The sequence below is a fragment of the Meriones unguiculatus genome, chromosome 8 (assembly GCF_030254825.1).
Source record: "Meriones unguiculatus strain TT.TT164.6M chromosome 8, Bangor_MerUng_6.1, whole genome shotgun sequence".
Classification (NCBI taxonomy): domain Eukaryota; kingdom Metazoa; phylum Chordata; class Mammalia; order Rodentia; family Muridae; genus Meriones; species Meriones unguiculatus.
Window position 1 is genome coordinate 76858676 of NC_083356.1, and position 16325 is coordinate 76875000.

The 16325-nt window shown below is 41.6% G+C and overlaps 1 protein-coding gene and 1 pseudogene across 7 annotated transcripts in view; one reads left to right on the forward strand and one right to left on the reverse strand.

Moving 5' to 3' along the window:
- Mapkap1 (MAPK associated protein 1) overlaps positions 1–16325 on the forward strand; it is a 212471-nt gene that overhangs the window by 32719 nt on the left and 163427 nt on the right. For all 7 annotated transcript variants that reach the window (XM_021645726.2, XM_060389985.1, XM_060389984.1 and 4 more), the window contains one exon: positions 5653–5801. In XM_021645726.2, coding sequence (XP_021501401.1) covers positions 5653–5801 — 149 coding nt within the window. The remainder of the gene's footprint in view (positions 1–5652; positions 5802–16325) is intronic.
- On the reverse strand, positions 11980–12657 carry LOC132655884 (small ribosomal subunit protein uS5-like; annotated as a pseudogene).

Here is a 16325-nt window from a genome sequence, read left to right on the forward strand (position 1 = left end):
TAATCTTCACACATTACGTTCAGTTAAAGTGTCCCACTTTCTTTTTGATCTGTAGCTTTTCTTTAATTTTTTCTTATAATTGATTTGTTGAAGAATAATTGTATCCCAATTGTCTTAATAAGTTCGTTGCCTGTTTTCTGTAAACTGTCAGTTAGAGCCAAAAAATTTGTTCATGTTTGGGCTTAACTTTTTCTAAGAGTGAGTTTTTTGTGATGCTTATGTTATGCTTATATTATGTAATATAATATCATATCAGGAAATTGCCTGATGTTTTTGTGATGCTAAGAGTCATGATGGAGTCAGGTGTTTGTATGCCCCTTTGTCATTAAGCTGTGCCCAACATCTTTATACAAATGGTGTGAGTGGCTGTTGACGGGCTGGGTGCAGTTTTCGTCTGAGGCTGTAGGTAGTGAATTCTGATTTTAGTCATTGTTTTTCATCCGTTAACTGGTTTTTAATGTATGAAGAACTTTCCAAAATGTATTATTTGATTATCTTCAGATATATTACTACAACAAAGACAGGGTACATGTTTTATTCTTAGTTGACAGATTTCACAGGTATGAGATTTTTCCTAACGTCCTATCTGCGTGACCAGTTTTTTCTTTTGTGTCATTATGAACACATGCTAGTTTTGTTTTGAGACAGGATCTTGCTATATAGTGCAGTCTAGCCTTTGTAATGAATCCCTTCATAATAGCTATGTTTTGTCTTACAGTCCTGTTAATCCTTCTCAGCTATTGTTTCTTCCCCAATCTAGACTCAGTGGCTTCTCAGTGGCATCTTGGTTGTTTTTAGTAGCAGTATTCAGTGATGACAGGCTGAGTGCTGGTGTTGTTCGCAGGGTAAGGGCTTTCCTAGTACTTTAGTTAGGATGAGCACAAATAAGTGTTAGTGCTTTAACTGAAATGTCAATTTATGACTGTAGACTATTTACTATTGTGTTTGTTTTTGACAAGATCTCCCGTCTTGCTTTTAGCCCAAGTTACTCACAAATCCACTGTCCTCCCACCACAGGCATTGCTCCCCCACCACCTACACATTGGCTGTGTAGCTTTTATGCTCAAGTGTCTTTTCTGCTTATGTTGAAATTTGTTCTGGATAAATACCAGCAATGTGATCATTAAGAAGACTTTAAAGCTTTTGGTGGTTTTTGTCTGTTGGACATACTCTGTTAGAAAATGTACAGCCAAATTATTGTGTGATAAAAATCATAATTTCTCTCTTTAAAATTAAACTTCCAACTCATTATTACGTGTAGTTTTTTTGTTTCACTTTTCTTTAGGTTGTAGAGATTACACTTTTAATTTGGTAGCTATATAAACAGTTTGGAATATATTTTTGTAGGATCTGTTGATGGATGGAATAAAGGATGTAAGAGGGAAGAGTCAGGCAGCTTCCAGGCTTGAGGCATCAAGGGATTGAGTTGCCACTTGAGAAGGGGAAGGCTGGAGAGGGATTAACTAGGGAAAGGAATGAGAATTTGGTTATAGTCATGTAAAATAAAAATACCTGGTGGACGCTAAGTGGCGGTGTCCGATGTAATGTTAGTATGTGCGACTGTAATATTAGAGCCAGAAATAACTACTTTAGGAGTTACCAGCATACATATTGGTTATTTATTTAGGTCTACACCCACTTTTATTTGTGTGTGTGAGTGTGTATGTATGTCACAGTGCACATGTGGAGGTCAGGGGGAAAGCTTATGGAGTTAGTTCTTTTTTTTTTATTTTATTTTTTATTTCTTTATTTTACATATGAGTGCTCTATTTTGCATATACATCTGCATGACAGAAGAGGGCACCGAATCTCATTATAGATGGTTGTGAGCCACCATGTGGTTGCTGGGAATTGAACTCAGGACCTCCGGAAGAGCAGACAGTGCTCTTAACCTCTGAGCCATCTCTCCAGCCCTGGAGTTAGTTCTTTCCTTCCACCTTTATGTAGGTTCTTGGGGTCTAACTCAGGTCTTTAGACTTGCATGGCAAACACCTTTTCCTCTGAGTCGTCTTGCTCACCAGCCCTAGTTACTATTTTGCCCCCAAGGCAGATTTTACATATAGTGAAGTTCACAGATGTTGAATATACAATTTGATGACTTCTTAAATTTTCTTACTTTATGTTCTTTGGTGTTTTGCCTGCATGTATGTCTTTGTGAGGGTGTCGGAGCCTCTGGAACATGAGTTACAGACAGTTGTGAGCTGCTATGTGGGTGCTGGGAATTGAACCCAGTATTCTTAACCACTGAGTCATCTTTCCAGCTTCAGTTTGATGAAGTTTAACAAATGCGTGTGCTATGATTAACACTACAATCGTATGGAGAGGAATTCCGCTGCTTCTCAGAGTTCCCCTTCCTCAGATGCAACCCTTGTTCTAACTTCTATCACTGCAGTTTAGTTTCACCTCTTGTAGATGATGTTTTAAAATACAGGGCCAGGTAAGGTCACTCAAGATGTAAACGTAGATGGAGAAAAGGCCAAAGGCAAGCTTTGGAGAATTCCAGTAACCTGGGGAATGCACAGTGGAGCTGAGGATTGATGGCCTGTGGGAGAATGAATGGTACATCAAGTAGAGTTTTAGGAAGCCACTGAGAGCAGTGTTTAAGAGGGAGGGAGTAACAGCCATGTCAAAGGCTGCAGGGGTCTGAGGACTGATTAAGACTAAGCTAGAGTCAGGAAAACGATGGTCTTGTTTGTTTTGTAACCTTCAGGAAAGTTACTTTGGCGGAGTGGTGGGGTGCAATGTGTGCATGGGATGTTTTTGAGTGACTGGGATTGAATGGTGAGAAGGACAAGCCTATAGACAGTGGTTTTGAGCAAGAGAAATGGCCCCGAGGCAAAGGAGAAAGGGCTTGGATATTTTTGTTTGATGAGCAGTGCTATGTGTACTGCCAGGAGTAATTGAAAGTCGAAAAAAGAGTTAAGGAGTGGTGTCTCTGGATTGGCATAAGGGCCAGGATCTTTGTGGACAAGGGAGGAACTGGGCAGAGAGAGAAGTCCTTCCGTGATACTAGGAGCAGGCAGGAAAATGTGCAGGTGAGAGCAACAAACTTCTTGATAATTTCCATTTCCCATGACATGACACAGAGAGCTAAAAAAGAGGCGTTGTCAGCCTGAAGTGAAAATCGGTTTGAATGGAAAGAGCTAGTACATTGTCACCTCACACATAACCCTCCTGAAAATACATTAAATTATCCATGCCTCTTCTGCCTGTTTCTCTGTGGGGTCAGTAGGAACCTTCCTCATAAGCTCAAGAGGACAGCACACAACACTGTTAATAAGGGACCTTTCTCAAGTGTGGCTGTATATCTGTTAGAGATTACATGTAGCAAGTTAATTGTGACATTGAAAATACCACTTTAATCCTCTTGTAGTAAGTTCTTCAGATTTGTATTTGATTGTGTCTTAGTCACTGTTGTATTGCTGTGAAGAGACACCTTGACTCAGGCAACTCTCAAAGAAGGAAGCATTTACTGGGGCTTGTTTACCGTTTCAGAGGATTAGTCCATGATCATCCTGGCAGGAAGCTGTCAGGCATGGTGCTAGAGCAGTAGCTGAGAGTGAGAACTTTACTTTACAGCCTGAACGAGACAGCAGGCAGTGTGTGTGTGTATGTGTGTGTGTGTGTGTGTGTGTGTGTGTGGTGGGCCACTGATGAATGATGATGAATGACAGACAGACACTGGGAATGATGTGGGCTTTCAAAGCAATCTTCAGCGCCCACTAGTGACACAACCTCCAACAAGTCCACACTGCCTAATTATTCCCAAACAGTCTCACTAATTGGGAAACAAGCATGAGTTTATGGGGAACATTCTAATTTAGACTACCACAGATAGGTGAAGTGTGTTTGTATGCATAGACTCTAAATGTAGCTATCATTTATTTTAAAAGAGTTTAATCTGTTAGCCCTGACCCCAATCCCATTTCTTCTTTACATGGTTTAGTTATCTGTGGTCAACCATGGTCTGACAATTTTTTTGTTTTTTGGGTTTTAGAGACAGGGTTTCTCTGTGTAGCGTTGGCTGTCCTGGACTTACTTTGTGGACCAGGCTGGCCCCGAACTCACAGAGATCTGCCTGCCTCTGCTTCCCAGAGTGCTGAGATTGCAGGCGTGTGCCACCGAACCTGGGTGGTCTGACAGTTTTAAGTGGGTAAAATTTAGGAATAAATAGTTTGTCAATTTAAATAACCTAATATGGGGTGTTAACGAGTTTTAAAAATTATGAATAAGTTTTTATAAGTTAAAGTTTATCAGTGTGTATGTGAAGGGAAACAGGATTGCCATGTATCACTTAACCATTTGAGAAATACCCACAGAATTATGTCTCGCAGTTTTGTTGTTGAATGTAACCATAGGGAGCTCTGGCACAGCTAAGGTGGTTATGAGGCCACCAGCTTGTGCAGTTTTATGGAAGCAGTACCATACATGTCTTTGGCTGGAAGTGGCACTGTGAGTGCATTTGCAGGGATTGGTATTCTCTGGGGCCTTGGAACCTGTCCCCTGTGGAGGGGCCACCTTGTCATCTGACTCATTTCACTAACTCTGTAGATTGATTTGATGAATTTACCTCTCCTGCCTGTTGATAAGCTTATGTAGTTGTAAAAAGTTGTAAAGTAACTGTGGGAGAGTTCTATTGATTTCTCTTGATTTAATTTGACATTATTGAAGAGCTGAAAGGGGTTGACCTGTTGATTTCAGGTTTTAAAATCTAAGATGGACTTACATAAAAGTTTAAGTGTAGATACTTTCTAATATTTATGAAATGAAAAAGTATGATGGCCCTCATATACCACCTTGATGGATGTTCAGGTGAATTTAAAGAGCTAAATGATCTTTGTGAAGATGTGGAACTGTCTTGATTCAGTGATGAATAAAAGCTGAAGATTTTGATTTGATATAATTGAATTTGAATACCTTCAATCATTATTTTATTTACTAATTCATACAGCAAGCTTTATTAAGTGTGTGATGTGTTCATTGGTGTCTCCACTGGTGTAGATCCCAACCCTTCGGTTCAGCTAGCAGCATGATTTAGGCCTAACTAGAATATTCAAAGCTAGTTTTCATGTTGACAAAATTGGCAGTACTAAAACTCGCTTCACAGGCTTGTTACAAAGATTTAAAAAGCTGTGTTGGCATGCACAGTAGATGCTAATTCTTTGTTTCTCTTTTTCCTCATCTTTGTTTTTATCCTCAAGATATTGTTCTGGGTGCCATTGAAAACTGTGAAAGGACCTTACCTTACAGTTCTAGAAATCATGCAATAATAGGGCCACGAGAGAAATCTCTGAGATTTTCGAGATTGACACTCCCAGAGAGCTGGAAGGAAGTATCCAGGGTCACACAGCAGTGGCGCCTGCTGACGCCTGGGTGCCTCAGCTGTGAGCAGTCCTCTGCCGCAGTGATCCTGCCCTTCTCTGTGATGGTCTTAGCCTGCGCCACTCACTGTGCTGTCTGTGCTCACTGCCCCTGCCAAGCCTCTCCCACTACCCCCCCCCCCCGCTATGTACACGTGAGGCTTTCTGCATGCATCGACCCAGCCTTTTCTCCACAGGCCCCCTTTAAGATCTAGAGGAAGACTTTAGGAAAAGTGGATAAACTGTCTTCTGCATACAGTGACAAAGATGTTGTTATCCTTTTCTGTCTCAGCCCAGGAGTTAAAGTCACTGTTTGAAAAAAAATCCCTCAAAGAGAAGCCTCCAAGTTCGGGCAAGCAGTCCATATTGTCTGTACGCCTGGAGCAGTGCCCTCTGCAGCTGAATAACCCCTTTAATGAGTACTCCAAGTTTGATGGCAAGGTAAGTTTAAACATACAGAGATTGAGGGATTTGTTGTTGGCATTATTATTGTTGTTATTGTTATTGTATTTAAGTTTCAGAAGTGCCTCAGTATTGTAGAACACTACATTTTTATTTAGACTTTTATTGACTTTATGTATGAGTGTTGTGTCTGCATGTACACCTGCACGCTAGAAGAGGTCATCAGGGTCTAGTATAGATGGTTATGAGTCACCATGTGGTAGCTGGGAATTGAACTCAGGACCTCTGGAGGAACAGACAGTCACCTATCCACTGAGCCATCTCTCCAGCCCCGAACACCACATTTTCTAAGACCATAGATATAAAAAGTAAGAAAGTTGGCTTACTGTTTCTATCCTAACATTTAGGAGCATTAACACACTCTCTTATTCTTTCCTTCTCTGTACTTATCGTCCAGGACTGCTTTAATTCTCCTATATACAAATCTTGTAATCATATGTGTTAAGCTGAGTGTGGCAGTAAACACCTGTAATTTTAACACTCAGTACGGCAAAGCAGAAGGATGGTGACTTTGAGGCTGGCCCGAGCTACATTGCAAGAACTTGTCTCCAAAGCCAAACAAAAAGTACCTTCTCGGTCTCTCATATATGTATAATCTGTGCACACATGTATGAGTCTGTATGGATAGACACAAAGGGAGGGCTGGATGCTTTTGTTTATTTACCTGTTTCATCTTTGTGTACTTGGGCATTTGTGCTGGGTCGACTGATGAAGAGTGTGTTGGGGGCTTTGGGTATGGCTCTGGAGGTGGTTTGTATTGTGCTGTCTGCAATTACAGAAATAGTGAGGTCTTGCCTTCACAATTCTACACCATTCCATTTTGGCCTTTCACTCTCGGGGAGTCTTGTGGGATACTTCCAGGGAAGGTGGCTTTTATTTTTTCCTTTCTGTTTGTAGTTAACAGTTTGCTGTTATAAAATGAACGTGTGTTTATTTTCCTTTTAGAAAAACGGCCACTGTTTCAGGAGGAGCCTGATTCTGCTCTGAGCTGAGCAGGACCCTTTTTAGGAGAGAGTTGATTTTTTTAATTTATTGCCATTGTGTTTGCTGCCTGGCAGTGGTGTGGGATGCTGAGTGATAGCTTGCTGCCTGGAGGGGTCGCGTGCGATTTATCTTACTTCAATACCATTGCAATTAATAAATGGCAGTGCTTTGCTCATGTTTGCATTTCTCTTCCTCACTTGCTGATTCTGTCAGTTATTATCTTTGAGCAAAGAGATCTTTTTCTTTGGAAACCTCTTATCTTGTTTCATAGGTAGAAGTCATCGCATGGCCATGTGCACAGTAAGAGTGTTGCTGTCTGTGAGGGTGGAGAATAGGAACCAGAAACAAAGCACATAAGTAACATACAGGCCCTCAGGTTCCCAAGATCCTCCAGAAAACAGCCAAAAGCATATTTAGTCACTTTCAGGTTGCATTGCTCTAAACTTCTATTTAGTTGACTCATGCTACCCAAGGATGTAGAATGTAGGGAAAAGAAGGAGGGTTCCTCAGGATCCTAGAGAGTGTCCAGCTTCACTGCAGAGGACTCATTTAGATTGGTGAGAAGCTAGTCTGAGTTGGGACATGGCTGGAATTTATTTGCTCCCATAGCTGATAGAGTCTCATTGTTTGATGAAGAATAGGTAGAATAATTAATGTGTGATTCCATGCCAATAAACTAGTTTAGACTTTAAAAAATAATGTATTCCATTAGCTTGGATTTGGATTTGTCAGAGAGTTGTGAGCACTGCTTGGTACAGGCAGCTAACTTCTGAAAGCCAGGGAGACATCATTTCTTCGGTCACACCAGAATTGTTTGGTAGGGGTGTGTTTATATTTAAGTTGCCCTATACTTGTCTTCATGGGCCTTTTGGTAATCTGTAGAGAGTAAGCATTGATTAAGAAGGATTTATGTATGGATAAGTCTGTCTCACAGTTTCTGCTATCTTATTATTACCCCATATATTACAATACTAAAATACAATTAAACCCTTGTTCTCATCTATTATTTAATATTGATGCATTTGGCAGATACGTAATGAAAGTGGCTAATGTTTGAAGGATATTGTACTGTACATATTAAATCAGTCTTTATCTTTGTGAAAGGCATCAATATGATAGTCAATGGCATCTCAGTGATTAATAGAGAATTGTACTTGAGTCAAGCCTTTTTGTAACCTAGAAATTAAAATGACTATTCAAATAACACCTCAAAATGATCAAATTAGCATTTCGTGATTGCATAATAATGGGATTGTAGTGGTGCTAACAGCACCATGGCTGCCTCCAGAGTTGAGATCGTGTCAACCCCTGGATAATAAAGCCTTTCTGTGCAAGTCGACTTTAATCATTTCCAGATTGAGTCTTCCCATAAATCATCTGACGTTCAGTAGTAAATTTTTGTTACTGTTGTAACTTAAAATTATTTTTATTCAGCTTATATTTAAGAAATGAAATGAGTATTCTGTCTTAATGATTCATCATCTTGTTATTGGGACTACACGTTTTTGCCTCAAATGGAAGGGTTTTCCATATGTTAAATACCTGCATATGAATAAATAAATGTCTTATATAATTACATGTATGTTTAATGTACAATGTTTAAATACATGTATAAACATACATGTATTTGCAAATAACTTTTAAAGCCACTAAAACATATGCTGTGGGGGGTTTTTGTGTTTTTTGTTTTGTTTTGTTTTTTACAGATATTCATGATGCTTTCCTTGGGAACAGTGCCTGCCTTATTTACATAATTAACTGAGTGGTTTAGGTCTCCTGGGCAAATGGTAACATAATCGGGGAGAGAAGGGACAGAAAGAGTTTGGGGTCTAATTAAATATGCTAAAAAACTACTTAATTATGTATTTCCTCCAGAGACTGGTGGCTGTGCCGTCCTCAAGATGCTGCTGTGTTGGCTTTGAAGAAAGTATTTGTTTTGGGTATGGAGCTAGAATCACTTGGTAGTTAAGCAAGCATACCTAGTGTTTAACAGTTTTGCAGACTTAGGTTCTTGGTTTTAGTGAATCTAAGGGTAAGCATCTTATAGCATTTTTTTCCTAAATTAAACATTTTCAAATAACTTTTGGTTCCTGTAGTTGGCTAATAATTTATTGAAAACATTTTTTGGGTTAATATATTTTTAGAGCATGGAATTGGGAGGTCTGTACTTAGTTACAATTTTGACAGTTTGGAGGGAGGACCATGCCAGGTTTGTAATGTTTATATCATGTGTTTGGCAAATAGATGATGCTGTCTGTGGCTTGGTTTGGATCCGTAGATTAAGTCTGTTTACCGAGCATTTGAGAGAACATTCAAGACAGACTGCAAGGAACTATAGGTGAAGCTTGGTCTGATGAGTCGAAATCCAGCTCAGCGTCTGTGAATTGTTTTTTGTTTGCTCATGGATAGACTGTGGGCATTGTATGTCCTAGAGAGTCACTTTGCTACAGAGCTGTGTTACAGAGCCCTGGCCACTGTTCCAGACAACCTCTGAGAAACATCCTTCATAAAACATAACCTCTGCAGTAGGTTGGGATTAGAAACTTTGTGTTCCAGTTTCAATATCTGTGTGAGGGTGTGCTTGGAGATGCTTGAAGGTGATGAGGTTCGCTCCTGGGAGAAGGGCTGGGTTAAGTGTCCTGGAGATGCTGTGTCATGCCCACTACCACCTTGGAGGTTGAACCTAAGGTCTCTTATGCTGAGCAAATATTCAACCACAGGCCTGCATCCCTATGCTTAGGGAAGTGGATCTAAGCCAGGCGTGGCTACATACTCCTTTAATCTCAGCACCCAGGAGACAGAGGCAGGCAGATACTTAACCTGGCAGTTGTGAGTACTGTTCCAGTGCTTCTTTAGACATAGGAAGAGCAAGACATTGATTTGTTTGCATGTGTGTGTCTTTCTGTCTATGTATGTATGTATGTATGTATGTATGTATGTATCTATCTATCTATCTATCTATCTATCTATCTATCTATCTTTACGTATTCATTTACTCATTTATTTGGAAGGTAGTGTCTACTAAACGTCAGTTGGAAAGATAGTTGGGCATTAGTAATTGCTTGGCAGTTGTAATAAACATTAGCTCTCATACCTACTGTGACATAGCTAAATACTATCCCCTAAATGTGTGGGGGTGTTATTTGCCTTGACAAAGGCTTGAAAAAAGCAAAAGAGGGCTGGTTCCCACCAACAGCTGTGACTTTGATTGTGTTAACTTGTTAGAAAGTAGCCACGTCTAGGGTAGAAACTGTTTTAACAGGAAACTGCAGGGTGTGGGGGAGGGGATAATTCACGAGTGCTAATTGCTTGGCTGTTAATTTTCATAAGTGTTGATAGAAGCAGTTCCTTAAATTAAACTTTGTTTAAAATGTATCAGGGGAAATATTCCACAATGTCGAGCCTGAAGTGAAAATTAATATGAATGCCGTGGCAATTAACACATACTGGTTAATAGCTTTTAGCAGCATTTTGGGATGATAATCCTTAAATACATTTTTGCATGCTGCTCTTGTTTCAGCATTGTTCTAGTCCGATGTCTGGATAATTATGAACAAATGTTTCCTATAATCATTGGCATTAAATAGCTGTCTTCAAAGAAAGTCACTTGAAACTTTTATAGAAAATAGTGATGTCACAAAGAAATGTTATACACTTAGAAAAGGTCAGTGAATTGAAATCATGTTTTAAACAAACAGCTGGGCTGGACAGGTGGCTTAATGGTTAGTGATTAAGAGCACTGGCTGCTCTTGCAGAAGACCTGAGGACCCAGATTCCATTCTTAGTACCCATATGGCAGCTTACAACTGTCTGTAACTGCAGTTTCAGGGGTACACAGCTGTACATGCACGCAAAACACTCATCTACGTAAAATTAAAATTTAAAAACAAAAACAGCTAGGTTGCTCCTCCCATGGGGGGGGGGTTAAGGAGCTAGCCATAGAGTTCATACCAGAGACAGTCCCTGTTCCGATTACTAGGAAAGCCACTCGGATACTGAGCTGCCATGAGCTACGTCCGAGCAGGGGTTCTAGGTCATATCCATGCATGGTCCCTGGTTAGAGAATCAGTCTCAGACAAGCCCCTGTGCCCAGATATATTTGGTCCTTGTGGAGCTCCTGTTCTCTCCAGGTCTTACTAACTCTCTCTTCTTTCATATGATTCCCTGCACTCTGCCCAAAGTTTGGTTATGAGTCTCAGCATCTGCTTTGATACACTGCTATGTAGAGTCTTTCAGAGGCCCTCTGTGGTAGGCACCTATCCTGCTTCTCATTTTCTCCTACTTCCAATGTCCATCCTATTTAGGGGGACATTGCAACCAGTCCTGGTGAGACCTGATAAGCTAGGGTCAGATGAAAGGGGAGGAGGACCTCCCCTATAAATGGACTTAGCGAGGAGCAAGGAGGAAATGAGGGAAGGAGGGTGGGATTGGGAAGGAATGAGAGAGGGGGCTACAGCTGGGACACAAAGTGAATAAACTGTAATTAATATAAAAAATAAAAATAAATTATGTCACAAAAAAAGAAAACAACAACAACAACAAAAACAGCCATAGAATAAAGTGCTCCTCATCTGAAGTTGGAAATTTTGCTATTATCATGGGAATGGGCCCTTCTAATATGTTACTTTAGTTTCAGATTTTTTTTTTTTTTTTTTTTTTCTGAGACAGGGTTTGTCTGTGTAGTCTTGGATGTCCTGGGCTCACTTTGTAGACCAGGCTGACCTGGAACTCACAGAGGTCCACCTGCCTCTGCCTCCCTGAGTGCTAGGAGTACAGGTATGTGCTACTGCGCCTGCTCAGAATATTTTCTAAAATCATGATAGTTTGGGTTTTTAGTGTTGGCCTTGAATTAAGAGTCTTCTGTCTTTCCTTTTCCTCCATCTGGCCAAGTGGCTTGCCTACCCTCCCTCTCTACCCCCAGAGAAACAGTAGTGCAGAGTGAAGTTGCCTGCCTTGTGATCCTCTTCTCACACTCATCCCTACACCTCTTTCAGTAAGGGTTCTCCTGAGGTTAACAGTAAGTTCCCATAAGAGACAAATGCAGGGCGCCTTAAGGTATTTTGTTTAGATGTCTTCCTCTTTCGTTGACTTTGCCCTGCACACTTACTTATTTACTTTATTTATTTACTTTTAAAGCAGATTTAATTCACTTTGTTTTTCTTGTTAAAAACCCTTAGGTGGTAGCCACAACTGGAGCCTGAACAAAGGCTCTGGTGTAGGTTTTCCCAAGATGATCAGTGAATTCCTGATAAGGAGACTTGGTGAACACATTCTCTTTCCAGAGGTCAGGGGTCAGGTAGCTGTAGGTCTTGGAGTGGGCATCAAAGGTGGCCTTGGTAAACTTGCCCAGGGTGGCATTGCAGCCCCTGGCTGATGTGTAGCAGTCTTCAGTACCAGCTGTCATCAGTAGCTTCTTGGGCACATTAGCAGAGACAATGCCAGTGCCCCTAGGAGCAGGGATGAGACATACCAAAGCAGCCACAGTGGCCTGTCACCTTGCACGGAAAGGTGTGGGGCTTGCCAATCTTGTTTCCCCAATAGCCTCTCATCACAGGGACGGTGGAAAGCTTGACCAAGATGATGGCCCCTCGGATGGCAGTGGCTATCTCCTTGGAACACTTAACACCAAGACCAACGTAACCATTGTAGTCCCCAGTAGGGACAAAAGCCTTGAACCTGGTCCGTTGGCCAGCCCGTGTCTGCTTCTGCACTGGCGTGATCTTTAGAACCTCTTCCTTTAGGGATGTACCCAGGAAAAGTCAGTAATCTTGGATTCCTTAATGGGCAGGTAGAACAGGTAGATAGATCTCCATGAAGATAAGGACTTTATCTTCATGTCCTTAACCAGGCAGCCCAGGTTGGTGACAGGGATCCACTCCTTGTCTTTGGCTTTATGGCCACGCCCACGGCCTCCTGAACACGGCCACGCCCCTGACCACGCCCATGCCTATAAGACAGCTGCAGAATCCTCCCCAGAAGCCCTGGCAGCCTTCTAATCCTGCTGCCAACCCTCCCCCTTCCCCCCCCCCCCCCGCAAGTCGTCCCGGCCCTCCCGCTGCACTGACATCATCCTCCATTTGGTATTTTCCTGAAGAAGAAGAATAAGGAGGAGGAGGAAGAAGAAGAGCTACTTTATTTTTGTGGCATGGTCTCTCTCTCTGGCTGTTCTGGAATCTACTCTGGAGTGTCTGGAACTTACTCTGTAGACCAGGCTGGCCCTGAACTCACCGAGAGCCACCTGCCTCTGCCTACCAAGTGCTAGGACTAAAGGCATGTGCCACCACACCTGTCTTTACATACTCTATCTACTATTTCTTTAAATAATGAATAATAAAGCACTAACATAATATCAGTGGTTATTCACTTGGTGACTTATTTCTGTGATTGTATCTTGCCAGTTTTTCTTTTCATAGAACAAAATTTGTTAACCTATTCCTAAAAGGTATCAGCTACTCACTATCTTTCCCATTTAATGGTGTACTGATAAATAGAATGATCAGATTTATTACCTTTTTTCTTTTGATTTTTTTTAAAGATAGGGTTTCTTTGTGTAGCCCTGGGTGGTCTCGAACTCACATAGATCCACCTGCCTCTACTTCCTGACTGCTGGCATTAAAGGTGTATGCCACTTTATGCCACCACCACCCATCTCATTAGTCAGCTTTTGATGTGATATTTTCCCTTTATCATCCTCTTGCCTCAGCCTCCCTAGTTCTGGGTGTACAGGCATGAGCCCTCATGCTTATATTTATGTTCATAAGACAAAGTTAATCGTAGATTAAAACATTGTGGGGATTCAGTGGAGAGGATGTATGCCTGGTAAAGTGCCTGCTCACGGCCAGTGCTGAGAGATGTTTAGTTTGCTTTCCTTACGTTCATTTCCTTTCTGTGTAGAGGTCCTCGTGAGTAGCAGACACAGTGAGCCTGGATAAGTGATAGCACATAGACCTGACCTATGGGCCTTCTTCCCTTGGTGGGACTAGACGTGGGATATCACACTCCAGTCATAGCACAGCCGTCAGTGAGGAGGTGTATTTCTTTTCTTTTCTTTCTTTCTTTTTTTTTTTTTGCATTTTTAGTTAATTATTATTATCTATTACAATTTATTCAATTTGTATCCCAGCTGTCCCACCCTCCCTCATCTCCTTCCAAGCCCCTCCCCTAGTCTACTGATAGGGGTGGTCCTCCTTCCCTTCCATCTGACCCTAGCCTATCAGATCTCATCTGGACTAGCTGCATTGTCTTTCTCTGTGGCCTGGTAAGGCTGCACCCCCCAGGAGGAGGTGATCAAAGAGCCAGCCACTGAGTTCATGTCAGAGAAAGCCCCTACTCCCCTCACTAGGGAACCCACTTGGAGACTGAGTCAATGGGCTGCAGCTGAGCCAGGGGTTTTAGGTCCTCTCCATGCATGCTCCTTGGTCTCTGCAGGACCCCCAGGGCCCAGTTTTTTGTTTGTTTGGTTTGGTTTGCTCTATTGTTCTCCTTTTGGAGCTCCTGTCCCCTCCAGGTCTTTCTTTCTCCCCCTTCTTTCATAAAATTCCATGTATTCTGCCCGAAGTTCGGCTATGAGTCTCAGCCTCTGCTTTGATAAGGAGGTGTATTTCTATACGGATGTTTTAGTAAAGGGCAAAGACGGTTTGCACAGAGAGGTCTGAGGAACTGGAAGAGAAGAAGGGTGTGTGATTGGAACCCAAGGTTGAGACAGCAGCTGGTGTAAGCATAGGCTGCTGAGGCAGGCAATGGATGGCTGGGAGAAGTGTTCTCTTTAACCCAGGAGTACTGAAAGCCTTGAACAAATACAGATGGAGCTGTGAGGTAAGCTGATTTGTGTGTGTGTGTCTTTTGGGGAGGGAGTTGTTTTGCTAAACCTAAATGCCAAGCAAGTGTTCTGCCACTGAGCCTTTTCCCACAGCCCTTCAGATTTGTGTATTCAAATGGTCATGGGAGTGTGCTGAATAGAGTATAACTTGAGCAGAGTCTTGGGGGACAGACAGACCAATCAAAATTTTTTTTTTACTCTGGTAAGAGATGAATGGACAGGGAGTAATTGATGATGGAATTGCAGTAGATTTATTCAAGTGATATCTAGCATATAAAAAATGGTTAGACTTGCCAGGCCTTGGAGGCGGACGCCTTTAATCCCAGCACTCGGGAGGCAGAGGCAGGTTCATCTCTGAGTTCGAGGTCAGCCTGGTTTACAGAATGAGTTCCAGGACAGCCAAGGCTACACACAGAAACCCTGTCTCAACCCTTACTCTCCACCTACCTACCTGTCTATTTTAGCAAATGGCTTACTCAACAGCCACCCTGGATGGGTTGCTTTTAAACATTGTGTACCAGCTTTTCAGGTAAGATGTAACTAACCCCCTGGAGGAACTTAAAGGTAATGGAGTCTAGAAGTGAAGGAGCCTCCTCTAGCTTCCATTCTGGGGATGAGATTCAGGACCTTGAGTATGGTAAGCAAGTTCTCTACCACTGGGCTTCATCCCCAGCCCAGAAACCAGCCTTTACCTTCAGGGTTATACCTATTGCTGGGGACCCTGAGAGTTGGCCTGTGACTTTACGTGTGCCAGAATGAGAGAGGAATAGACCCATGGACAACAAAGTGTATCATAACATGATGAGCACTGTAGTAGAGGCCGATGAAAGAATATAGGGTATGGATAGCAGGTTTGGTAGCTTGTCTAGCCTCTTATCCTCAGTTGTTGGAATTTTTGTTGTGTGATTTCTGGAGAGCAGAGGTTCAGTTTTTGTTCGGTTTTGCAATGAACCCCACAGTAGCATTTTCCACATAAATGTGGAAAAATTTAAATGGCAGTGGTAAATTTCAGATGTTACAGCTTCAAGGCAGGACCTGAGAGCTGTGTTCTGTTCATGTCTCTGCTCCCTTCTGTTACACTGAAGTTTAACACCTAGACAGAGATACATGTAAGAAAGTAAGTTTAGGGAATTTGCAAAATATGCTACTATGCAACCAAAGATTAAATGATTTGTTATATGCACATATAACAATTTAGCTACAATTCATTTTAATTGTCTGTATGAAGTTAAAAAGTATTAGTGTCAGATAAAGATTCATCACCGGTGCGTGATTTGAGGCCAATACTGGAGCGTGCAGGCGTGTGCTCCGCAGATGTTTGTGTAAGATGCTGTCTTTCCTGACAGCAGTTAAAAAGTATGGCTATAGTAATCAAATTGTGCTGCAGCGACTCTGAGGCTAGGGCCAGATTGAATTAAAATAGATATAAGATTTATGAATAGCAATAGCTGTGATAAAATTTCACTGCCTTCTTCAACAGGAAGGACTTTCCACAGTGGAAAGAAGAAAATCTAATAACCACTTTCTTAAAACTGTGCTTTCGCTGACTTTCATTTTCCCTTCCTAATTACAGCATCAAAACAATAACTTGCAAGGGCGTTTTCTGTTCTTTTCTGTCTTTGGCCATAGTAACATTTCTTTTTCTCTCCTATTGTATTAATTACATAGCATTAAGACAAATGTTTGATCTAATACTGTTT